At 40.3% G+C, this 22,447-nt stretch overlaps 1 protein-coding gene across 1 annotated transcript in view; it reads left to right on the top strand.

Annotated features, from left to right (window-relative positions):
• Positions 1-22,447, top strand: part of MAP3K7 (mitogen-activated protein kinase kinase kinase 7) — a gene marked incomplete in the record, with an annotated part of 2,238,689 nt that overhangs the window by 904,244 nt on the left and 1,311,998 nt on the right. The window contains 1 exon segment of the mRNA XM_044067202.1: positions 6,128-6,266. Coding sequence (XP_043923137.1) covers positions 6,128-6,266 — 139 coding nt within the window.

Raw genomic sequence — 22,447 nt, 5'->3', positions numbered from 1 at the left:
TGATGCGGAATAAGGTGAAGTCCCAAGACTGGAAAAACTCCCTTATCAGCCTCAACAAAAAGTTGAGATCCCTCATCAAATCCTCTAAAGCTAGCTATGAAAACAGAATTGCAGCAGGTAGTAAAGACAGTCACAAGGCATTCTATAGTTATGTAAAGAATCTCCACAGCAATACCCAGATTTGCTCTGAGCTACTGGACAATGCTGCCTCCTATATTGAGCCAACAGATATTGCCAATATACTGGCCGACAGATTCAGTGCCAGCTTTACCCCCCCCCCCCAAATGACCAATCACAATACCAGTAGATTGCCAGGCACCTAGTATTACTTCTGCACAGGTTAAAGCAGCACTGTCCAAGGCCAATAATACAGCTTTTGTGGGACCTGACAATATTCCTGGCTGTGTTCTACATGAACTACAGAGTGAACTGGCACTTCATCTGTGTGCCCTGTTCAGTCACAGCCTCACCTCAGGCTTTGTCCCTACCGAGTGACGCACTGCTACAGTCATCCCTCTCCACAAAGGAGTACATTCCTTTGCTAGCGCACTACCATAGTTGAACTTGTCCTCACAAACACAGCCCACATCTGCTCCTCACCCATTGTCACACCCTCACTGGTCAAGTCAAATTTCCAGCAGATGGTGTTCATGATATCATTGCATGCCAACAACTAATTTAACTATCTTTAGAGACTTCTCCAAGGCTTTTCTTCTTATGCGTCATGAGGAGTTGAGAGGATTCCACATTCCTCCTCCCTTTGATGACCCTGTAACAGCTGTCTCTAAATACAGCCAGATTCTGCACTGCCTTTCAGTTCTTGCATAAAGATGTTCCTGGTTGCCCCATGTACAGTATCAAGTTTGGAAACAAGTACATCTGGTGGAACTCTACTGCAAACAAATTCTAAAATAAAGAGAAAGCTCATAGCCCAAAAGAAAAAAAATCACTATGTTAAAATCAACCTCAAAAAAGTAAACAAAGAAAATGAGCAAGATAAAATCATGTCATGCTGACTATGAAGTAAAAATTGCTACGTCCAGAAAGGATAACCACATGATATTCTTGAGTTATGTGAATAACCTTAGAAACAATACCCTAGGTTGCACCAAGCTTATCTGTAATGGTGTCACTCAAACCTTGAGGATAGATCCAGCATCCTTGCAGATAAATTCAGCTCCAGCTTTTTGTCACTATTGTCTTAATTTCCCAATACAAAATATTGAGTCCATCTGTACCAACCCTCAGCAACTGCCTCTGAAGAGATACTAAAAATATTTTTTTTACTGAAAAGATATGCCAGCTATTTGAGTCTAGATAACATACTGGGGCTGTTTTCAGGTCAGTATGTAGTAACCATATTAGATCATTCCTTAAACTGTTTGACCTCAGTATCTCTACTGAATATGTACCAGAAGCCTGGAGAATAGCTGTAGTAGTCCGACTGCACAAGAGAAGCCCCACCACAGACCCTGGCATCTGTAATCCTATCAACCTTGGCAGCATCTTTTGCAAGGTACTGAAATATATCATCATGGACCTCATGAACAGGGACATTGTTTCAGGTATAGAGATTGTAGGGTCCCTGTTAGGATTTATAAAAGGTAGGTCAGATATATTGTGCTAAGGCTGTTGACTCTGTCCCCCACTCTGTCATTATCAGCAACCTGATCAAACTCTATATAAATCCTTGTGTATCCCATCAGATTTCTAATGGCTCATGGTAAATAACACTATTAAAATTAATGGTATACTGTCCGCTAAAAGACCTGTCCAGTGGTGTTGTACATGGCAGTGTTTTGAGACAACTTCTATTTGGCATATAGTTCTCTGATGTTGGCTCTGTTATCAAAAGCCTCTGTCTGATAAAATTTACAGATGACTCCAGGCTTATAGCTGTCATCAGTTCCCTTGAAGACACTTGGGCCTTCCAGGAAGTCCAAGCCCAGGTGAACTCATCGTGCCAGGATCATGATCTAAGGCTTATAGCTGTCATCAGTTCCCTTGAAGACACTTGGGCCTTCCAGGAAAGACTAGCCCAGGTTAACTCATCTTGCCAGGATCATGATCTAAAGACTAATAAAGCCTGCTCTCACAGGCATCCAAAGAAATGATGCCCTTTTTAAAATCAACACTGTCATTAGAGATTTAAGCATCTTTGTGGATAATGAGTTCTTCTTTGGTCACCATGGGTTCCATCAGTAGGAAAGCCTTCTACCTTGTCCATATGATTACTCAAGGCATCACCTCTGCTTATTCCTAATCTTGCCTATACTAGAATACAGAGTGCACCGTGTGGGATCCTCCCTTAAAAGAAAAGTTTTGTGCTTCTTTGACTCTTGCAAACCCCTACTAGGGGTGGGGGCAGTATCTATGCCTGGCCTACACAGATGTAAATGACCCAGTCCTGCTTAATCTGCTATATGTATATAAAACTGGTAGTAGCACAAATACAGATCAAGGGACCTAAATCTTTATTGCAACATAATTAAGACTTGTAATAAAAGATCCGTCTCCCAAATAATTTTCCACATCTGGATCAAAGTTCTACTTTCTGTAAAGCCATCTTCAAATCTAACTTAGATAAATGGCTGGGAAACAGCAAATGTATCCCTGGGCTTGCTGTCCTTGTCCCTTATGGACAAGAAGAGTAACTGGTTAAATATACTAGTGAGATTGCAGGGGCTAGGCATAACTGGTCTATCACATAATTACCTGAGAACTTGAAAGCCTGAATTTTTTTGAAGAAATTCAATCTCCAGCATACAGTGAACCAGCCATCTTCCATTTCTGACCTAAACTTCTACTTGGCATGCATCACTTGGACTGAATTTTTCTGTGGAGCAGAAGTTTCTTTCTTAAGTAATTGTCTTTATCCTGTCCATCATCTCTGCCTGGCATGCATCTGAGCATCAGACCATTTTGTGTGGGGACCATCACTTAAGGTAAATCCCCATTTTCTGGAGCTCTTGTTCATGTCTTAGTTTTCTTATTGTAAATGGGAAACACCAAATTCTTCTCATCCTGGATGTGCACAGTCCATTATAATTTTACTTTTGTAGTTGTGCATGGTAAGCTTAGACATTACCTGGTGTAGTAAAGGTTGATTTTGCCAAGCAGAACTTGTATAAATGGATATGCTTAACTGCATTGTATTTAGTCACTAACATTTTCAAATGCAGTGGAAGGGGCATCACACAGGGGTGGCGTTTGATTGCAGTATTTGTTTTGGGAGTATGTCTTATTGCACGTGTGTGCCATGTAAACTATTTTCACTAAGTTGTACAGTCTGGACCTTCACTCCAAAAAGGAAAACATTGTTAGGGATTTCTGTGCTGTAGGGCATATTTTCCCTGATGCAGTTCTACCTTTTAGGTTCATAGGTTCATACTAGGCTATCTGCCCTAGGGCATTTATAAGCATAGCCAGAGTGTGTTTGGCTTTCGCCACCCATTTTAAATTAATTTTGCTATGCCCTTTTTTGAGGTTAGTATACTGTGCCTCTGTCTAACAGTGACACAGAAGTGATACCCGGGGTAAACCTACGATCTCCCATCCACTCATCAAGATTCCTCTTGAAGAGAGTCAATGAGGGATTCTGCCTAACCTGGACTGGGATTTTATTCCAGAGTGAAGGGAGCCTCTGGGTTATGAATCTGTCCCTCCAGCATGTCCTATTTATTTCAGTGCTGAGGTTCAAGTCTCTTGAGCGTGTAGCTCGATGGGATTTGGATTTTCTGAGGTGCAGCATGTCCATTAATTCCTGGTTGGACATGGCTTTATACGTCAGGCACAGATCGCCTCTGAGCAGGCGGTATGCCACTGAGTAGAGCTGGAGTTTCTTTAACCAGGCAGCATATGGCATCTGTTTGAGCCCTTTGATCCTCTTGGTGAGGTATTTTGGGGTCTTTCCAGTTGCTGCAGGTGTCTGGTAAGGTACATCCCAAAAGGGGCATTGTACTCAATTATGGGCCTGATGAGGGATGAGTAAAGAGGCACGATGACCTCCCTGATCTAGATGTGAATCCCTTCATGATTAGGTGGGCTATATAAAATGTTTTTCTAACCACTTTGGCCACGTGGTTGTCAAATGAGAGATTGCTATCAACTTGGGTCCCCAGGTCCCTAATTAGTTCTTCTGTACTTAATGGATTACCACCTATGTGGTAATTTGTGGGCACTTTGTTTTTGCCAAAGGGGGTGACTATACACTTTTTGGCATTTAGCTTGAGGCCATGGCTCTGGCATCAGTTGTCTGTTTCTATGAGGCCCTTTTGGAGGATGCTTGTGTCGGCTGGAGAGTCAATTATGGCGCCCAGTTTGCAGTCATCTGCGAACTTTGTCAGCCACAGTCCTTCCATGTTGGCCTGTACCTCCGAGAAATATATACCGAACAAGAGAGGTCCCAGGACTGAGCCTTGTGGGACGCCACTTGTAACTGGTTTGGAGTCTGACATGGCTCCAGCAATTCTAACCATGTGGGTTCTGTCCTTGAGCCAGTTTGCAACCCATCTAGTGACATAGGGGTTTATATTTAAGCTGGTGAGCTTATCTATAATGCCCGAGTGGGGTATTGTATTGAAGGCTTTTGCGAGGTCTAGGTAGGCTGTGTGGACCACCTTCCCCTCGTCAATGGCCTTGGTGACTGTTTCAAAGAAATCAACCAGGTTTAAGAAGCAGGATCTGCCCTTAACAAAACCAAACTGGGTAGGATCCAGTGTCTGTAGGTCCCCAATATCTTTATTTATGAGGTCCATGATGATCCTTTCCATAGCTTTGCAGACTAAGCTAGTCAGGCTTATAGGGCGATAGTTTCCAGGATCCGTTGAGGCACCACCTTTGTGGAGAGGGACCACTGTTGCTGTACGCCACTCTTTGGGTACATATCCTGTAGTAAGGCTGAGATTGAACAGTAGTTTTATGTTTGGGTTTAGCTCTTCTTGGAGTTCATGTAGGACGCAGCCCGGGACACCGTCTGGTTCCATTGATGCTGTGTTTTTTGATTTGGAGAGGGAAACTCTTACCTGAGCATCTGAGATGTCAGGGGGGCAGCACTCTTCTGGGATAGATATTTGCCCTTTTGGTGGGGAAGGGGGGTGGGCGAGTTTGCGCTGAACCTGTCAGCTAGGATGTTGGCAATGTCTGTGGGTTCGGTGTATTTTTTGTCATTTTGGATTAATTCTGAGCATATCTGGGATTTCCCACCCAGGTGTCCTGTGCAATTTTTCTCTCGAAGCTTGCCTTAGACGATTTTATGAGTGCCCGTAGTTTTTTGCTAATACTGATCAGAGATTCCTTCCCTTTTTGGGATTTTGCTCTATCATGTAGTAGCGTCCTCCTTCTATTGTATAGTTTGTTTATGGCTGGGGTCCACCAGACAGGACGTCTGCCTTTGGAGGATTGGGTCTTGGTTTTATTTGGGATTGCATGATCCATGCATTCCTGAAGGTGTTCATAGAATGCGTTTATAAAGGATTCTGCGGTCTGGGCCGTATTTTCCACAGGCCCGGGGGCTTTGAAGGATTCCACCTCGGTTTTGTCTCCCTCTTTTGTTGTCTTTTGGATTGTCTTCAAGCAGTCTGTTTTTAGTACTATGTACCAGATGTACGAATATTCATGTCCGTTTCTTTGAGAGGGTTCTTTTCATTCAGTATTCCTTATGTTATGTTCCCCTTATTTCAGATGCTACAGCTACATTTATGATAAAAAGACTACAAGTTTAGTTTCAAGTTTGAAAATTTTAAACCTTGTAGCTAATGTGTTTTCTTGTAGATGTTACCAGCTTGTTCAAGCAGAGGTCATTTATTTATTTATTTTATTTATTTTACATTTGTTGGCTGGGCTAGTCTAGCTGGATACATGTCCATTTTCAGTAGAGGCCCAGGGAGATAAGCTCCAAGCATTAGTAAAATGTTAAGTATTTACAGAGATGTTTAACATCACCCCCCACATGCAGGATTTGTCAATTTTTAAGGAAAAAAAACAGAAATAAACACAAAAAGGACATAATCAAGTGTGCTAACTACTACAGAAATCCCTGTTAAAAATAACTGTTAGTGGATACTTGCGAAGGTTATGTAGTTTTCTTTAGTGAAGTCTTAAATTGTTCTGTGCTTGTTTGTTTCAGTGCTACATGGAACAGAGCCCCTGCCTTATTATACTTCTGCTCATGCTATGAGTTGGTGTCTTCAGTGTGCCCAAGGAGTGGCGTACCTTCATGGCATGAAACCAAAGGCTTTGATTCACAGAGACCTGAAGCCACCAAAGTAAGTGATTATATTGTTAAAATTACTGGCTAATTATAAAGTGCATTTTAGTAGTTAGTCTGTGGCCCTCTGCAAATTTGGTAGCATTTTTACATTGATTATTTTGACGATTGAAGAATTATTGATTTTTGAGTCAGGAGAGTTTTTTTAATTTTAGTTTTTAGGCATTATTTTTTCTTTGTTTAACCATTTTATGCAGTGCTACTTTTTATGCCATTAATTTGCAGTTCCCTTTGGCAGGCAATTTCCCCTAAATTATTTTATAACCATCAAACACTTACAGGTTCATAGGCCAATGGTCCCAGAGCCCTTACAAACCTATCCATATTTATCCTGAGTTCCCCCAGTTGTCGGTGATTAGGTGAGTGAAGTTCGCAGAGGTAAGGGTCTATGGTAGTTAATACAGACTTCTTGGTCCAGGAGGGACACGGGCGCCATCCAGCGGTATGCATTGCTTTTCCCCTCACCCAGGGTCTTGGTGACTTTCCCGAAGAAGTCAACCATGTTTAACAGGCATGATCTATCTTTAATGAATCCCATCTGGGTTGGGTCCAGAGTTTGGAGGTTACCTATGTCCTTATTAATAAGGTCCATAATGATTCTTTCTTTGGCCTTGCAGATGAGGCTCATCCACCTTATGGTCCTATATTTCCCAGTGTCGGTTGATGATCCCCCTTTGTGCTGAGGGATTACTGTTGCTCTCCTCCATTCCGCTGGAACATAGCCAGTTTGCAAGCTGTGTTTAAACAGGGATCCATGCGGGTCTGCTAGGTCATGTTTTAAGTTGTTTAAAAGGGCAACCTACTATGTTGCCTGATCCCATTGATGCCTTGTTTTTGGCAGTGGAGAGCGCTGAGATGACCTGCTCTTTTGAGATGACAGATATACTATATTTTGGGGGTAAAGAATGCCTTTTGATTACCTCTAGCTAGGGAGGCTATTTTTGCTTCATAATTAGCTTTGTAGGATTTTGCAAGATCTCTGATTTGTTTATTTAAGTTAGAGAGGGATTTCTTCCTCTGCTGAGCCAATTCCCTATTGTTCTTGGACATTAGTTTTGTTCTCTTGTTGTATAACGTGTTTGTACTAGGGTTCCACCAGGGTGTTGTTTTTTTTTTTTTTTTTTTTTTCAGTAAGACCTATTTTTAATCCACTCAGGTACAGCTGATTCCATACAACTGCTTAAGTGGTTATACAGGGCATTAGTGTATACCTCTGCATAGGAGTCTGTGTTTATCTTTGTTCCAGGGGCTTTGAAACTTTTATATCATCACTTAGTAATAAGAATTTTTCAAAGACAAATTTCTTAAGTGTTTTTGAGCTTGGTCTGGTTTTATAATAGCATCGAACAAGACTGATTTGTGGTCCAATCTTACCAAGGAGGACATCACATGGGGGCGGGGGGGTGCAGTACTCTCCCATGTTAGTGAGTACTGTGTCCAGGACATTTGAGCCTCATGTGTGCATGCTGTTTCAGAGCATTTGCATTGATAAAGTCCAAGAAAATCTGAGTCAACATGTTTATGGTCGTGTACGTTTCCTAGTCAATTGTGGGATAATTAAAATCACCACCGCAAAAAGAGAAATCCGTGGTATCCCTCAAAGTCTCAGCAAAGGCCAGTATGCAATATGTTTGTGTGTTTCAATAAAGGATATTCCATTTTTAATTCAGCTGTGGACTACCTACTATTTTCTGTTTGATTATTTTGTAGCGTGTATTTTACAGTTTGATTTTTATTAAGTAAACTAAGTGCATAACACATTTAAGAAGTGAACATCACACCTTCCACAATGCGAAGTTTCTTCTTGGTTTGTAATTAAAATCACCCATGAGTAAGGTGTTGGGCTGTATGGCAAGTGACTCCAGTAAGTCCAGGTATGTGGTATGCATTTCCTGTTTCATGGTAGGGGATATGTAGCTGTCTATGATGTGGTAGGGGGCTTTGCCTATAGTTAGTTGGACTTGGAGTAGCTCAAGAAGAGTCGTATCTCAAGAAGAGTCGTACTGTTTGACCAGTCTCAAGGTGTACTTATCATTAATGAAGATTGATACACCTCCTCCTTTAGTTCTTTCATGTTGAGTTTGTGGTCTGAAAGTATGGGAAACATTGTAGCCTTGCACAGCAGGGGTGATTTCCATGCCTTTAAACCATGTCTTAGTTACTGCAAAGATGTCAGAATGTTCCAAAGTGAGGAGTGCTTCCAGGGAGTGCAGTTTCATGTTTACATTCCTAGCATTAAGCAGCAGTACCTTGAGTTTATCTAGAGAGGATTTTTTTTTGTTGGGAGTTTGGTTATTTTGACACTGCCAAAAAAGGTACATCAGGGTTGGCTAATGCCTTTGCCAGTATCCAAAAGCTTAGAGGAGAAAGGTGCAGGCAATGTGTGGCTAAGCATCGCGGCCTGTCGACCATGTCTTCCTAGGCTGACAGATACTGGATCCCCTTGGAGTGACGCCAGAAGATAAACCATTTGTTAGTCAATCATTTTTTGTTTGTATTTTTGCATAATCCTTGGAGAAGTTAGAATGCTGCTTAAGGTTAGGCTTATCCTACCTGTGGCAAACCTTCTGAGAGCTCAGTCATGTGTCTCTTCATATAGTCCAGTGAGGTACGTCTCAAGTCATTCACCACCATATAGACTATGACAGAGTTAATACCAGTACGTGTAGCTGAGTGACTTAACGGGACCTGGTACCTCACAGGCATCTAACCGTAACCTGCTCCTTATCCAGCCTGGTGAAGGGAACATCCTTGTGTCTCACAATGGAGTCACCTATGACCAGTACATTAGGTTTTGTGGTGTTACACTTTATGGGCTTATTTGTTGAGCCACTGTTGTGCAAGTTATATTGTGTGTTGTGGTTGTTTTTTGCATTATGTGTAATTGGTTTCCATTTGGGAGGCCTCTAATCTTTTGGTAAGTTACTAGTGAGTACCTCTGCACAAGTGGGTTTTTGTGTTGTGTACTTATTTAATGTGGGAAGTGTGTGTGTGTGTGTGTGTGTGTGTGTGTGTGTATGTGTGTGTGTGTATATATATATATATATATATATATATATATATGCTGACGACCTGTTTTGCATTTGATTTGCCCTTAAGTGAGAGCCTTGCCTCCAGTTTCATAGTGTAACGATCTGTTACATAAAGTATTTGTTTCAGGAGTAAGTGGTTGTCAGTATATATGATGCAGTCACTGCATTGCCTCAAGATGCCCATGTCTATCAGGTTGACCAGAGAGATGATGGAAAACTGCCTGTCCATGATAGCAGGCTCTTACTGTATGTTTTATTATTGAAGCAAATGGGTTAATTAGAAAGGACTGTGCTGGTAGCCCCGAGTCTACAAGAGGGGACCAATAATTTGTGTACGCTAAGGTTTATCAGTAAGGCAGTGCTACTCAGTGTGCAACTGAGTTGCTCCTAGAGCAGCAGAAAACCTTGGAAGGGTTTCACTGACAGCTGTTTAGGGGAAATCTGAGTTTTTAGGCTTTTGCGTATATACAGGGCAGTGCTAACCAACGCTGCGCAAAGAGAAGCACTGTCCAAAAGCAAGGCTTAAATACAAGCAAAGAGAAACAAGTTTTAAGTTAACTACCAATCAGGAAAGCACACAGTAAACCTTCCAGCAAAACTTCCCAACTCAGACAGGTTAGATCAGCACTCTTCTGCCATAAGGGTGCAGAAAACTACTTTTTAATGTAGAATAGTTGGCTTGGAGCCCAAGTGTAACAAGACCACACAATCTACCTACAACTTACAGATACAGTGTAATACAGTGCAATTAACTAATTACAATAGCAGTAGACCATAAAGTTTTTGCTATAAGGTGCAAAAATAACAGCAAATAGCATTAGAAACTTCTAAAGTACAGGCATAGTATACAAGAGATGTGCAGAAATACTTTCTTGTCTTTTTAGCAGTGGATTGCTTTAGGTGAAAGCAGATTCTCAGCAATTAGTAAGAAAGTCATCAAACGACGAGCAGCTTTAAGTATCTCTGCCAAAGCCTGTGCAGGGCTTAAATACGAGCAAAGCGAAATAAGTTTTAAGCTAACTGCCAATCAGGAAAGCACACAATAAGCCTTCCACCAGCAATTCCCAACTCGGACAGGTAAGATCAGCATACTTCTGCCACAAGGGGGCAGAAAAACACATTCTTAATGCAGAATAGCTGGTTTGGAGCCCAAATTAACAAGACCACACAAACTACCTACAGCAGCTTCTACAACTAACAGATACAATGTAATACAGTGCAATTAACTACTTAAAGTAGCAGCAGACAGTTTTTTTTTTAACTGCTAAAGTAAAGTCACAGTATATAAGAGAAGTGCAAAATATACTTAGAGCCCTTTTGTGCGTTTCCTGGCTCAGATAGACCAAGTAAGCACGTACTGCCACTAGATGAGTAATCCCAGTCCTGCTAATGTAAAAGTACAGTAAAGAAGTGTCCAGAGTGAAATGCCACCAGAAACAAACTTAAAAGATATAATATGCTATCACAAGCAAACTTAAAGGTACAGATGCAACAGTGTACTTTAAACAGCTTATAAAAGTGTGGTTATTTAATAAAAGTACTTCTCTTTGTATAAATGAGCCAAAAGCCATTCAGTTGTACAGAATTTGTAAAGCCACTAAAAACAAGATATGATGGTTAATAAGCTCTCCAGCCAATAAAATTATATGCAGAAATCAAGTGTTTCCCCAACCTTAACAGACCTCCCTGTGCACGAGATGGAAAATCCACTGACCTCTTGATGTAAAAACAAGTGCTTGCTAGTGTGTAAAAATATACTACTTGTTCAAGGGAAAGCTAGATAATGAATTCAGTGCAATTAAATCAGTAGAGCAGACAGTGAGAGGCAAAATGCACTTTTTCAATATAAACACAAGGAAAGGCAAACAAATAATTCAGGGTATCAACAGCAGTGTAAGGAGGGAGACGCTTATTAATCTCAATTTACAGTAATGGCAGGCAGCTTAAAAATCACCAGGTTTAAAAAAACAGATCAACGAAGGAGTGTGTGGGTGGGAAAAACTAGCAGGGAATCACCAGCAGGCTTGAAATATTTTCAGAAAAATACAAAGGCCCAGAAATTCACTGTGTGTTTAATTATCAGTCAAGAAACAATTTAACCAATGGGAAAAAATGTGAAATGTGTAGCCTAGATAATTTGTGTCTATCTCTCACATAGAACAAAAATGTCAGGCCAAGCAGATTTCTTAAAACAGAAAACAGCTCTGTCACTCAGACAAAAAAAATATAGGTTTACTTTCCTCAACAAGCAGGGAATCACCAGCAGTGCTTTAGTTTATGCAGGCTTAAAATCTCATCTGTTGCTTCTTTGACCTCTCTCCTCTTTTATAGCTGAAGACTGAGCCAGTGTTTTGTAAAATGTTCTGCTACTCTAAGTGCTATGTAGAATAGAGCACACACAAAAAATATGCTGTATATTTAGGTTTGTAGTGTAGTGCAGCCTCCCCAGGTAGAACCTGAGGCTTGTACAATGTGGGCAGAACAGACACATCCTCATGTGTTTTTGGTATGCATTCCAACATTTTTTCTTAAAAAGGCCTTCCCTTTCATGTATATGACACATACACAGTCAGTCAGGTAGTTTTTATTCTGGTGTTTTGTTAACTAAGTTGTATCGTAGCAATATGATGGACTTGATTCATGGAAACTTTACCCTATTTTAAAATAATATTGTAAAGTTTTCATATGTCATTGCGTGTGTTTCCATAGAACAGTGTTGCAAAGCTTTAATCATTCCTTTATCTTTAATTTGCGATCTGATGTCATTTTCATTTGTTCATCAACCTGCGAGTCTCTGATCTGACCCTCAGATTCAACTCTACCGCTTTCCAAAGCTTAGGCTCTGAAGCTCAAGCTCCTCCCCTACTCGTAATGCTTCATTCCCCCCAGATTACCTCAGATCTCGTTTGCCGCTGTACAATAAGTATTGTGATCTGATAGTTCGAGCTCTGCTGAGAGCCTCTAATGAAGATTTTGCAAATAAGTCAGTTTATTCTTCTCTCGTATTATTTTTTTTTTCTGTTTCTCCTATGTCTGCTTATATAGTTTTAAAAAAATGTTCTCTGGTCCATTCTTGTGGGACTTTCTTTTTTCTCCTTTGTCTGTGAGATGTCTGATAAACCCTTAGGGTTTAAAAAGTGCACTTCCTGTGGGCACAAGATTCCTTTATCTGATGCGTACAGGAGTTCGTGTATTGTCTCAGCCCTACCCATCTGGAAACCTCCTGTTCCATTTGTGAGGGTTTCTCCCTCATGTATTGGCCGACCACAGCACCAAACTGATTTTGAAGGGCCTGATTCCTTCCTCTGCCCCACTGTGGGTTCTTCTACTTCAGGGGCTCAAACCCCAGCTAAAAACCATAAGGATGCCTGGGAACACAGGAAACGTACCCCGGACAAATCTGCCTCGACATCCGGCGAGCCTCCCAAAAAGACTAACAGAGCATCAGATCTGACATCCTCGGATCCCCAGTACCTGAATTCCTCTTTCTTCCTTGGGACTGACTCCAACTGCCTCAGGATCTCCCTTTCAGGACAGATCCATTAAGACATCTTCTAGACCACCTTCCATGTCTTCTGGAAATGCCTTGGGGAAGACCTGACAGATCTGAGGTGGCTAGGCTTATGAGACAATTCCTTCAGATGCAGATCCAGATGGTGTTTTTACCAGCTCCAGCTCCCACCAGGTCCGTGAGTTGACTTTTTCCTTTTAGGCCTGTTGCTCCTTCTGCTATCCAACCTCCTGCTTCAGAATCCTTGGATGTTGGAGCCGGTAGTGATTATCTCTGTGACTCTTGACTCCTGCAGCTTCCTTGACTTGTTTGGCTCCAACCACGTCTGAGCAGAGTGGTTCTTGGAGCCGAAGCCTCGATGTTGGTCCCTGGGGTTGACTTTGACCCGAAGTTTTCTCTTCCCCTCAGAGCCTTGGCATTCAACAGCTCAACACCGACTCCCCCTTTCAAGCGGACAGCCAGTGAGGCTCGAGTACATTCTCCCATGACAGCTTCGGCTCCATGGAGAGCATCTTCGTTGTCAACAACTTCATTTTTTGTTGTGGTTTTTCTAGTGGAGAGCATGACTGATACCGAGACCGCTTTGGCAGCTGCCCCCACCAAGCCTTCCAAGAAGAAGGTGACAGCAGCAAAAAAGAAGCCCTCAGGTTTCAGCATGTACGATCTCACACTGAAGGCTGTGGGCGCCTCCAAAGAATGGCACGGGATGGCCCTCCTGCGCTCAAGAAGGTGTTATAGTCATAAATAAATAACATTAAGAATTTACCTTATATGCTTTTAATCAGGAACAGCATTTCAGGATGTGCAAACAGATTATATTTTTACAGTGCTTTGAGACTGTCTTTATAGCAGATGTCAAAATAGTCTCTCTGAACAGAGACAAACCACATTTTTTATACATTTTTGTTATCAAACCTAGTCATGCACTTTCATTACGTTACAATGACTGTGTCCTGTAGAAGACTTTGCAAATGTCCTCATCCCTTGTGATTTTTGCCTCAGACTTCAAGTGAACACCTTCATATACATGATTCACCTGTTTCCAAGGGGTCTTGTTTCTGACCTTGGATGTTTCAAACCTACCCTAGCAACAATGCACCCCTAGACTGGAGGAGTCAAGCTAACACATTTCTTTTTGTAATAACTACATGCCTCACTTAATGAAACACGTACTATTCTCTCTTATTACATACTAAAAGAATGCAGTTTAAAATTAACAGTAATACTGTAGCCTATGAAGCTGTATTTTTCCCATACCTGCATACAAATTATATTTGCATTTTAACAGTCATATTATACCATCATTAATAAACTGAAATTAATATACATTTTAATAAGCTGGTCTTGTCCCATAACAGTTTTCTCCCTCTGACACTATGAATGTCATACCATACATATAATTATATTTTTATTTTTTTTAACTTGATAAAATACTCCTCAGCGTCATAGTAGTCATTTTCATTTTTTTGCCAAAATAGAACTGTCATTGATTTGTGCATGCAGTGGCATTTTATGTGCAGGTGAGGTTAAACATCTTGTAATCACTGCCTTTAGAATAGAAAATACCAAAATGATCACAAATATAATAAAAAGTACAATGGCAATATCCTGGATTATGCTAGTTTCCAGGTTACCAAAAATACTGCCCTTTATTTCATGAAGTTTGACAATTTTTTTCTGTTTATCATGATAGTCACTAATATATGAACAGCAACGACTCCTTATGGGGGCACATAACCCCCCCCTTTTGCAAGCATTATATCAAGTGCCATTTGATTTTGTAACACCCCAGTTCGCATTTTAGTCATCTTTTGATTTGCCATCTTGATGTGATGTGAAGTTTTGTTGGCCACCTCCTGTAGAATTCGGGCAAGTATGGTGATTTCAAGCATTGTCCTTTGCACTCCATACCCAGGATTAAAAATTGAAAATACTTGCTCAGTCCAGTGGATTGCTCGCTTATTTCTCCGTCTACCTGCTGGTTGGTGTTCGAAATGTTGACTAGCAGGAGTAATATAGCCTACAAAGCAACATCCAGACCAGTCTGTAGGCAACTAGGGGTAGGCACAATTACCACAGATGTAGTAACAGTCACTTATCATGCCCATGCCACACCCCCAGTCATAGCTTTTTAAGTGCAAAGAGTTTAACAAACTTTCATGCCTGGTGTCATTACATTTGCTTTTTCCTACTGGTACAGTCCCATTTTTGGCATAACACATCTCCATGATGTGTGGTTGCAAGTTGAAACACAACCTTTGAAAAATCAGTTACATTATGCCAGGTTAAGCTAATGTCATTAAGGTCCTTTTAAATGACACCTGTGATGCTGGGATAGGAATCATAGGAATCCCTGCCTTAGAATAATGAAATATGTGCAAACATATTTAGCAGTTTGTTTTGTTTAGATTTTTGGCATATTGCCAAAGGTCCAGCAAGAAACTGTTTTTTCTCAACCAGTTTATAGAAGGGAACAGCAGCAGAAACAAAGCAAAAGTACCTGTTGTCACTGGATTTATCATGGACTGCTACTGAAGTTGAGCTTCTCACTGGGCAGATGATTTGTCTGTCACACATCGATCTCCCTCTGTTGGCTGCGATGATTCATCTGGGATTCCCACACGACAAGTCTTCTTGCATTAAGATGAATGGATCCACGTTGGTAGTCCTGCACAGTGAACTGCAGTCATTAGCAGGACCTGAAAAAGGCCCCTTCCACTTTGGACTGAGGCAGTTTTTCCTCTGGAAATTTTTTTATTTAGACCCAATTAGCCAGTTGTAGTTGATGACAGGGTTGGTCAAAAGGCTTTGGTAACGCTGCTTTTACTGTTTGATGATATTACTGCAAAATTTTGAGGAGTCTCCTACAATAACAAATCAGAGCATCATCTGACAAAGTTAAATCAGCATTTTTTTTACTGGAGGGGTAGCTGGAAGGGCCATGGGTCTTTTTATTAATATCTCATGTGAACTCAATTTTATGATGGTATTTAGTGAGGCCCTCATACTCATTAATGCTAAGGGAAGGGCTTCGGGCCACTTTAAGTGGGTTTTAGCACAAATCTTCGAAATTGTATCTTAAGGCTTCTATTTACCCTTTTTACTAATCTAGATGACTGGGGATGGTTGGGACAGTGAAGACTCGACTTAGTATTAAAAGCTTTACATAACTCTTTAAACAGAGTATTATTAAAATGAGTTTCCCGGTCACTGTTAACAATGCTGGGTATACCACATCTTGGTATATAATCAGATAATTTTTTTTAATAACTGTGACTGCATTAGCTTTGCGACATGAGTAAGCTTCCACCCATGCTAAGAACATATACACTACCACCAAAATAAATTGTAAATGATTAGTCTTAGGCATCTGGATGAAGTCCAACTGTATGTTAACAAAAGGTCCCCAAGGTGGAGGTAAACATGCAGCCTTACTGCTGGCATGTTTACTTACATTATATTTTAATTATACACTACAATTTCATGCATACTGAAGTATCAAAGAGGAGACATGAGGAGCATACCAACTTCGGGTAATTTGATTAAATAAAGCTGTCTTACCTGTATGGTCCGGTAGATGATATGCCCTTACTAGGTAAGGTAGTAAAGAGGCAGGCGCCACCAGTCGGCTGTCCTGATGTTGCCATATGCCATCAGAGGATTTTCTACATCCATCCTTGAGCCATCTCAGAACTTCTCCGTGATGCTTTAGCTTGAAAGGCTGACAACTTTGCAAAATCAAATACATTACTACTGTTGTAGTTTGTTGCTGTCAACATGCAAATATGTTCACAACAATTTACTACTGCTTATTTAGCAACTTGGTCTGCTAAGTTATTGCCCTTTATTACAGCATCTATTCCCTTTTGATGAGCACAACATTTGATTACAAACAGCTTTTTAGGTAACAAAAGTGCATCTAACAATGATTTTATGTACCCTGAATTTTTAATTCGATTTTTTGAAGAGATTAAAAACCTTTTCTTTTTCTCCAAACTTGCGCAAAGTCGTGTACCACCCCGAAAGCATAACGTCTGTCTGTAAAAATATTGGCCACCTTTTGTCTTTGACTAACTCATAGGCTTTTTGCAAAGCCACTAGCTCAGCTATTTGAGGAGAGTGAACACCCTCTAATCTTTGTTGCAACAATATTGTTTTCTCGGTGCAGACTGCTATTCCCAAAATCAACTTTTCTGTTTGATCTCTTTCACAGGAACCATCCACAAACAGATGCATGTCAGCATTGGGTGTAGGAGTGTCCTTTAAGTCCTCCCTAGGAGAAAGCACATAGTTAGTTACACACACATTTATGCTCTTTACCATCCTCAGCAGTAGGCAACAGAGATGCAGGATTTAGAACAGGACAGTGGGTCAGAGAAATAGATGGATCAGAAAGAAGTGCAAGTTCATATCTAGTTAGACGTGCAGTCAAGAAGGGATGAGTTTCATTTTAAGTAATAAAGATGATTCATAGTGAGGGATGACTACTGTAAAATTCTACTCTGAGATAGTAAATGACCAAGATAATATACCTGAGGGATAACTACAGCTGTAATTTTTTTTTTGACACTTTGTGTCCCTTTCCTACAAGGATAAGTCAGCAGATGCAAGGTATTCTGTTAACATTGCTGAAAGGAGTTTGATGCTATTAGTAAATCATCTACATATTGTACTAACACAGACCCACCTGGAAATGTCACATTTTCCAAATTTTTTTTAGAATTTGAGAAAATAATGAAGAAGATTCAGTATATCCTTGTGGCAACAGTGTCCGGGTATATTGCTGTCCCTGATAAGTAAAAGCAAACAGAAACTGACTGTCAGGGTGAATTGGTATAGAAAAGAATGCTGAACATAAATCTATCACAGAAAAGTAACTAGCTGTAGGAGGTATGCAACTCAGTATTGTTGCTGGATTTGGAACAACAGGAAAAGTGGGTAGTACTGCATTACTTACAGCCCTAAGTCTTGTACAAATCTACAAGTATCCTTTCCTGGCTTTTTCACTGGAAAAATAGAAGTATTACAAGGGCTTTTAGCTGGTAATATTATTTCTTGGTGCATTAGAGACTGAATGACAGGTTTGATTTCCTGCTCTGCTTCCAGCTTTAGTGGATATTGTGGAACTCTGGGGAGTGGTTTTGATGGATTTAATTTTATTTTTACTGGTTTTGCAGATTTGAATATACTGAATTCATTAACATGTTTAACCCATAAATTAGCAGGTACCTGCTGCAGCAGTTTTTAGTTGTCTGTATGCCTTCAAAAAGGCTCCTCCCAGCTTTTGCTAAGAATTTTAACACGTCCCCCCACTGATTCTGCTGGGACATTTAGATACACCCCCTCTGGTGTACAGCAAACAGTACCACCCAGCTCACACAGATTTACTGACGCAGTTGTACTTAAAGAAAATAATGCCTTTCTTGTCAATTAGACCTAAAGAAATGGGTGTAGGTTTTAAAACAGGATATGTAATAATTGCATTTGTTACACCAACTGCCTTTACTTTGTTCCTATACTGGTATTTAACTGTCTGAAGTAACTTTTAATACAGGCCTAGTGTTTTTAGTTCCACCAAGAATAGAATTGGCTTTGCATTTATTTCTACTTTAACATAGGGTCTTTTTTGATTCAGTGGCAGCAAAGGGATTAAGATTTATTTTTGTTTTATTACCCTGCCATAGTCAGTACGGTGAATTGATTCAGTGGCAGCAAAGGGATTAAGATTTATTTCTGTTTTATTACCCTGCCATAGTCAGTACAGTGATTTGCAGCACTTAATATGGACTTTAAGTCTTTTTTCTGCCAGTCTGTAAGCACTTGTTTCATTTGATTTTTGTACAGGGTTTGCAAACCGTGCACGAAGGCAGCTGCAATAGCTGGTTTAGCTTGTTTATTTGGATCTGGCATTTCTAAATGTTTAGCAAACACTGCTTTAAGATGACTCAAATAATTTGCAGGGACTTTATCTTTATTTTGCCTACATGCCTGACACACTTGTAATTTACCAGTACTATCCTTTTATTTATATTAGTGCATTTCCCGCGGGAATAAAATTTATTTTAGCTTTTTAAGTAACTGTGTTTTTATTTTATTGGAGTAACTTTCCGAAGCATCTGGTTTAAATCTGTCAAAGTAGGGTTGTAATAGTCCCCCCCCCCCCAATTCCTCCTTAAACCTTTATGGATGTTTTTTTTTCTCTTTTTTCAGTTAGAAAACATTTAGACATAGTATGCAAATCAGCATTAGCCCCCCCCCCAATTTTTTTAAAGGTGTCAAAAAAAATCTACAGAGGCAATAGCTTCTTGTCCTACCCTATCATGTGAGCGCTTGTGATGAGCCACATGAGTATCAAACACTAGTACTCCTGTTGGAAAGGTAGAAGCTTGTTGAGAATGATAGGAAGAAGAAAAGAAAAAAAAAACTTTTTAACTGCAGATGCTGTTTTAAAGATGAGAGCTAACAGCAGAACTAAGTTGAGATCTAACAGTACCATGCTGACCTCGTGCTCAAAAAATGCAGAGGTCTGAGAAACAGCCAAATCTTGTACAGGAGCCACCTGTTCATATGGGGTTGGGGTGCAGTAGCTACTGGAGGGTTATTATTTTCTTTAGACATTTCTGCTTTTTGGCCATTTTTAGTTTGTTTTAAACCTGCTAAGACAGGATAAAGGGATCCCTTTTGACTGGTCTGTACTGCTTTTTTAACATCTTTTACTTGCTGAACAGTTGTTTATTAGCATTTTGTAACCCCCTTAATGCTGACTCTTTTCCCTTTCAAAAGCTTTGGTATACCAAGAATAAAATACTGACATTTGTTACTCACTTACTTTGCTTTGTTTTTTTTTTTTTTTTTAATGCCTTTTAATGTCAGCAATTTAGTCTTATCATACGTTTCATTTCATGGAAATACTCTATCAGCACAATTTTTAGTAAGCTGAAACCAGTCGTACAGATATTTACAACTTTCCTTCCCATAATTAAAATACATAAAATATGCAGGTGTTTCCTTTTTAGGGATTTGATCTTGCTTGCATGTCTTTGCTCCCATTTTTCTTATTTTATCAATCAGTAATAATAAAAATGTTAGCCTTACCTTACAACTCCTGGATTCTGGCAATTCCAAAGACAGAAAATAACTGTAGTAATCCACACAACCATACAGGGAGGGAATGGTAGGAAGTCTGTCACCGTGCAGCAACAGAGGAGAGGTTTTGATCAGCCTTTTTCTACAGCACCCTTTTTTTTGTCCTTGCGTGAGATCAAAAGTTACAGCTCCAGCATTGCGGTTGGGATAACTGGGCGGATAGGTACTGTGTCCAGAACTGACCACTCTTTCGGACCCTCTGAGGGTACTTTCACACAATTACACTAAGTCCCAGCGTGCTTTTGGGCTCATGAATTTATTTTAACAACGCATACCTCTACTTCCTATCATGCAGTTGGCTCATGAATTTGTTTTAACAGTATGTAGTCTATGTCCCAATTATGCAATGGGCTCATGAACTTGTTGTATAGTTTACGTCCCAATCATGCAGTGGGCTCATGAACTTGTTTTAACTTTACAGTGTATGTCCCAGTCATGTGGTGGGCTCATGAACTTGTTTTAACTTTACAGTCTATGTCCGAATCATGTGGTGGGCTCATGAACTTATTTTAACGTTACAGTCTACGTCCCAGTCATGCGGTGGGCTGCGGTGGGCTCATGAACTTGTTTTAACTTTACAGTCTATGTCCGAATCATGTGGTGGGCTCATGAACTTATTTTAACGTTACAGTCTACGTCCCAGTCATGCGGTGGGCTCATGAACTTGTTTTAACTTTACTTTTAGCTTTTAACTTTTTCTTTCTCTCTCTCATACATTCATACATTGACAGAATAAAAACATCTCTCATACTTCTTACCTTTTAATCCTGAGGGTACCGCCCTGGACACAAGGCGCCTCCTTGTGTTAATTTGTCTTTTACTGTATATGTACATACATTTACTGTACTCATTTACTGTGGGGTCCTCCCCCTGTTACTTGTATATTTTACAAACACTCAAAAACACAGTCATGCACTTATACTGCAAACACAGTTATGCACTTACATTTGCTAAAATTGTCTAAAAAAAATAAAGAAGAAAAAAAACCACAAGTCAACCCTTTTTTCCTTACAAAACAATTTTTCTGCCAAGGTAGTATGTTTGCACACCTTGAATAGCAGCACATCTGAGTCTCTGATTCTTTCATACAAAGCAGTCTGGAATTTACGGAAAATCTGTGATGGGCCCTATTCCAGAACTGCCCTGCAGCAATACCAAAGTTTAGATCAGAGTCACGGCACCAAATTGTTATAGTCATAAATAAATAACATTAAGAATTTACCTTATATGCCTTTAGTCAGAAACAGCACTTCAGGATGTGCAAACAGATTTTATTTTTACAGCGCTGGGAGACGGTCTTATAGCAGATGTCAAAATAGTCTCTCTGAACAGAGACAAACCACATTTTTTATAATTTTTTCTTATGAAGCCTAGTCATGCAGTTTCATTATGTTACAATGACTGTGTCCTATAGAAAACTTTGCAAATGTCCTCATCCCTCGTGATTTTCTCCTCAGACTTCATGTGAACACCTGCTTATACATGATTCACCTGCTTCCAAGGGGTGTTGTTTCTGACCTTGGATGTTTCAAACCTACCCTAGCAACAACTACTCCTAGCCAGGAGGAGTCAGGCTAACAAATTTCTTTTTGTAATAACTACATGCCTCACTTCATGCAACACATACTATTGTATCTTTATTACATACTAAAAGAATGCAGTTTAAAATGAACAGTAATACTGTAGCTTATGAAGCTGTATTTTCCCAGCCCTACATACAAATTATATTTGCTTTTTAACAATCATATTATAGCATCATTAATAAACTAAAATTAATATAACAAAGGCTATCAAGGCTGCGGACTACAAGGTGGAGAAGAACAGTGCTTGCCTCTTCTTGTCACTCAGGAGTCTGGTTGACAAAGAGAAACTGCTGCAGCACAAGGGTTCCTACAAGTGCAACAAAAAAGAGGTGCCCAAAAAGGAAAAGCCCACCAAAAAAAGTCCGCTGTTAAAGCTAAGACGCCCGTGACTGATAAGAAACCATAGAAGGCAGTAGCAGCCAACAGCAAGAAGAAAGCTCCAAAAAAGCCAAGAAACCATCAACTGCTAAAAAGACAGCAAAGAGTCCTAAGAAGGTAAAATCTGCCAAGGTAAAAGTGGCCAAGAGCCCAGCTAAAAAGCCAGTAAAACCAAAGCTCTGAAACCCAAGAGGGCACCTAAAGCAAAAACAGCAGCATGGAAAGCTAAGTAGTAGAGCTGTTCAGTGGTGCTATTGAAACCCCCTAGTCTGCCTTCGAGGTGATGGAGAGTGTTCTCTCCTAACCATGGAGATCCTTGCTTCTTTGCTCTCGGATTAACCCATTACTTTCCGTGGATACTGTGTCTGAGACTCCATGCCTGCCACTCCGGGAAAACTGGCCCAGCAAAGTCTCCAAGCTATTCTTCCCTTGGAACCCCAGATCTCTTATGATGCTTCCCTGGAGCATCTCCCTGAGTAGGTTCTCCGGAAGAGAAGGTGCAAGAGGAGTCACCTGGGTTCTCCCTAAG

This window comes from Protopterus annectens, chromosome 1.part0, assembly GCF_019279795.1.
Source record: "Protopterus annectens isolate FY-2018-M chromosome 1.part0, PAN1.0, whole genome shotgun sequence".
NCBI classification, from domain to species: domain Eukaryota; kingdom Metazoa; phylum Chordata; order Ceratodontiformes; family Protopteridae; genus Protopterus; species Protopterus annectens.
The sequence above is the reverse complement of the archived record's forward strand: the minus strand, read 5'-3'. Positions and strand labels throughout refer to the sequence as shown.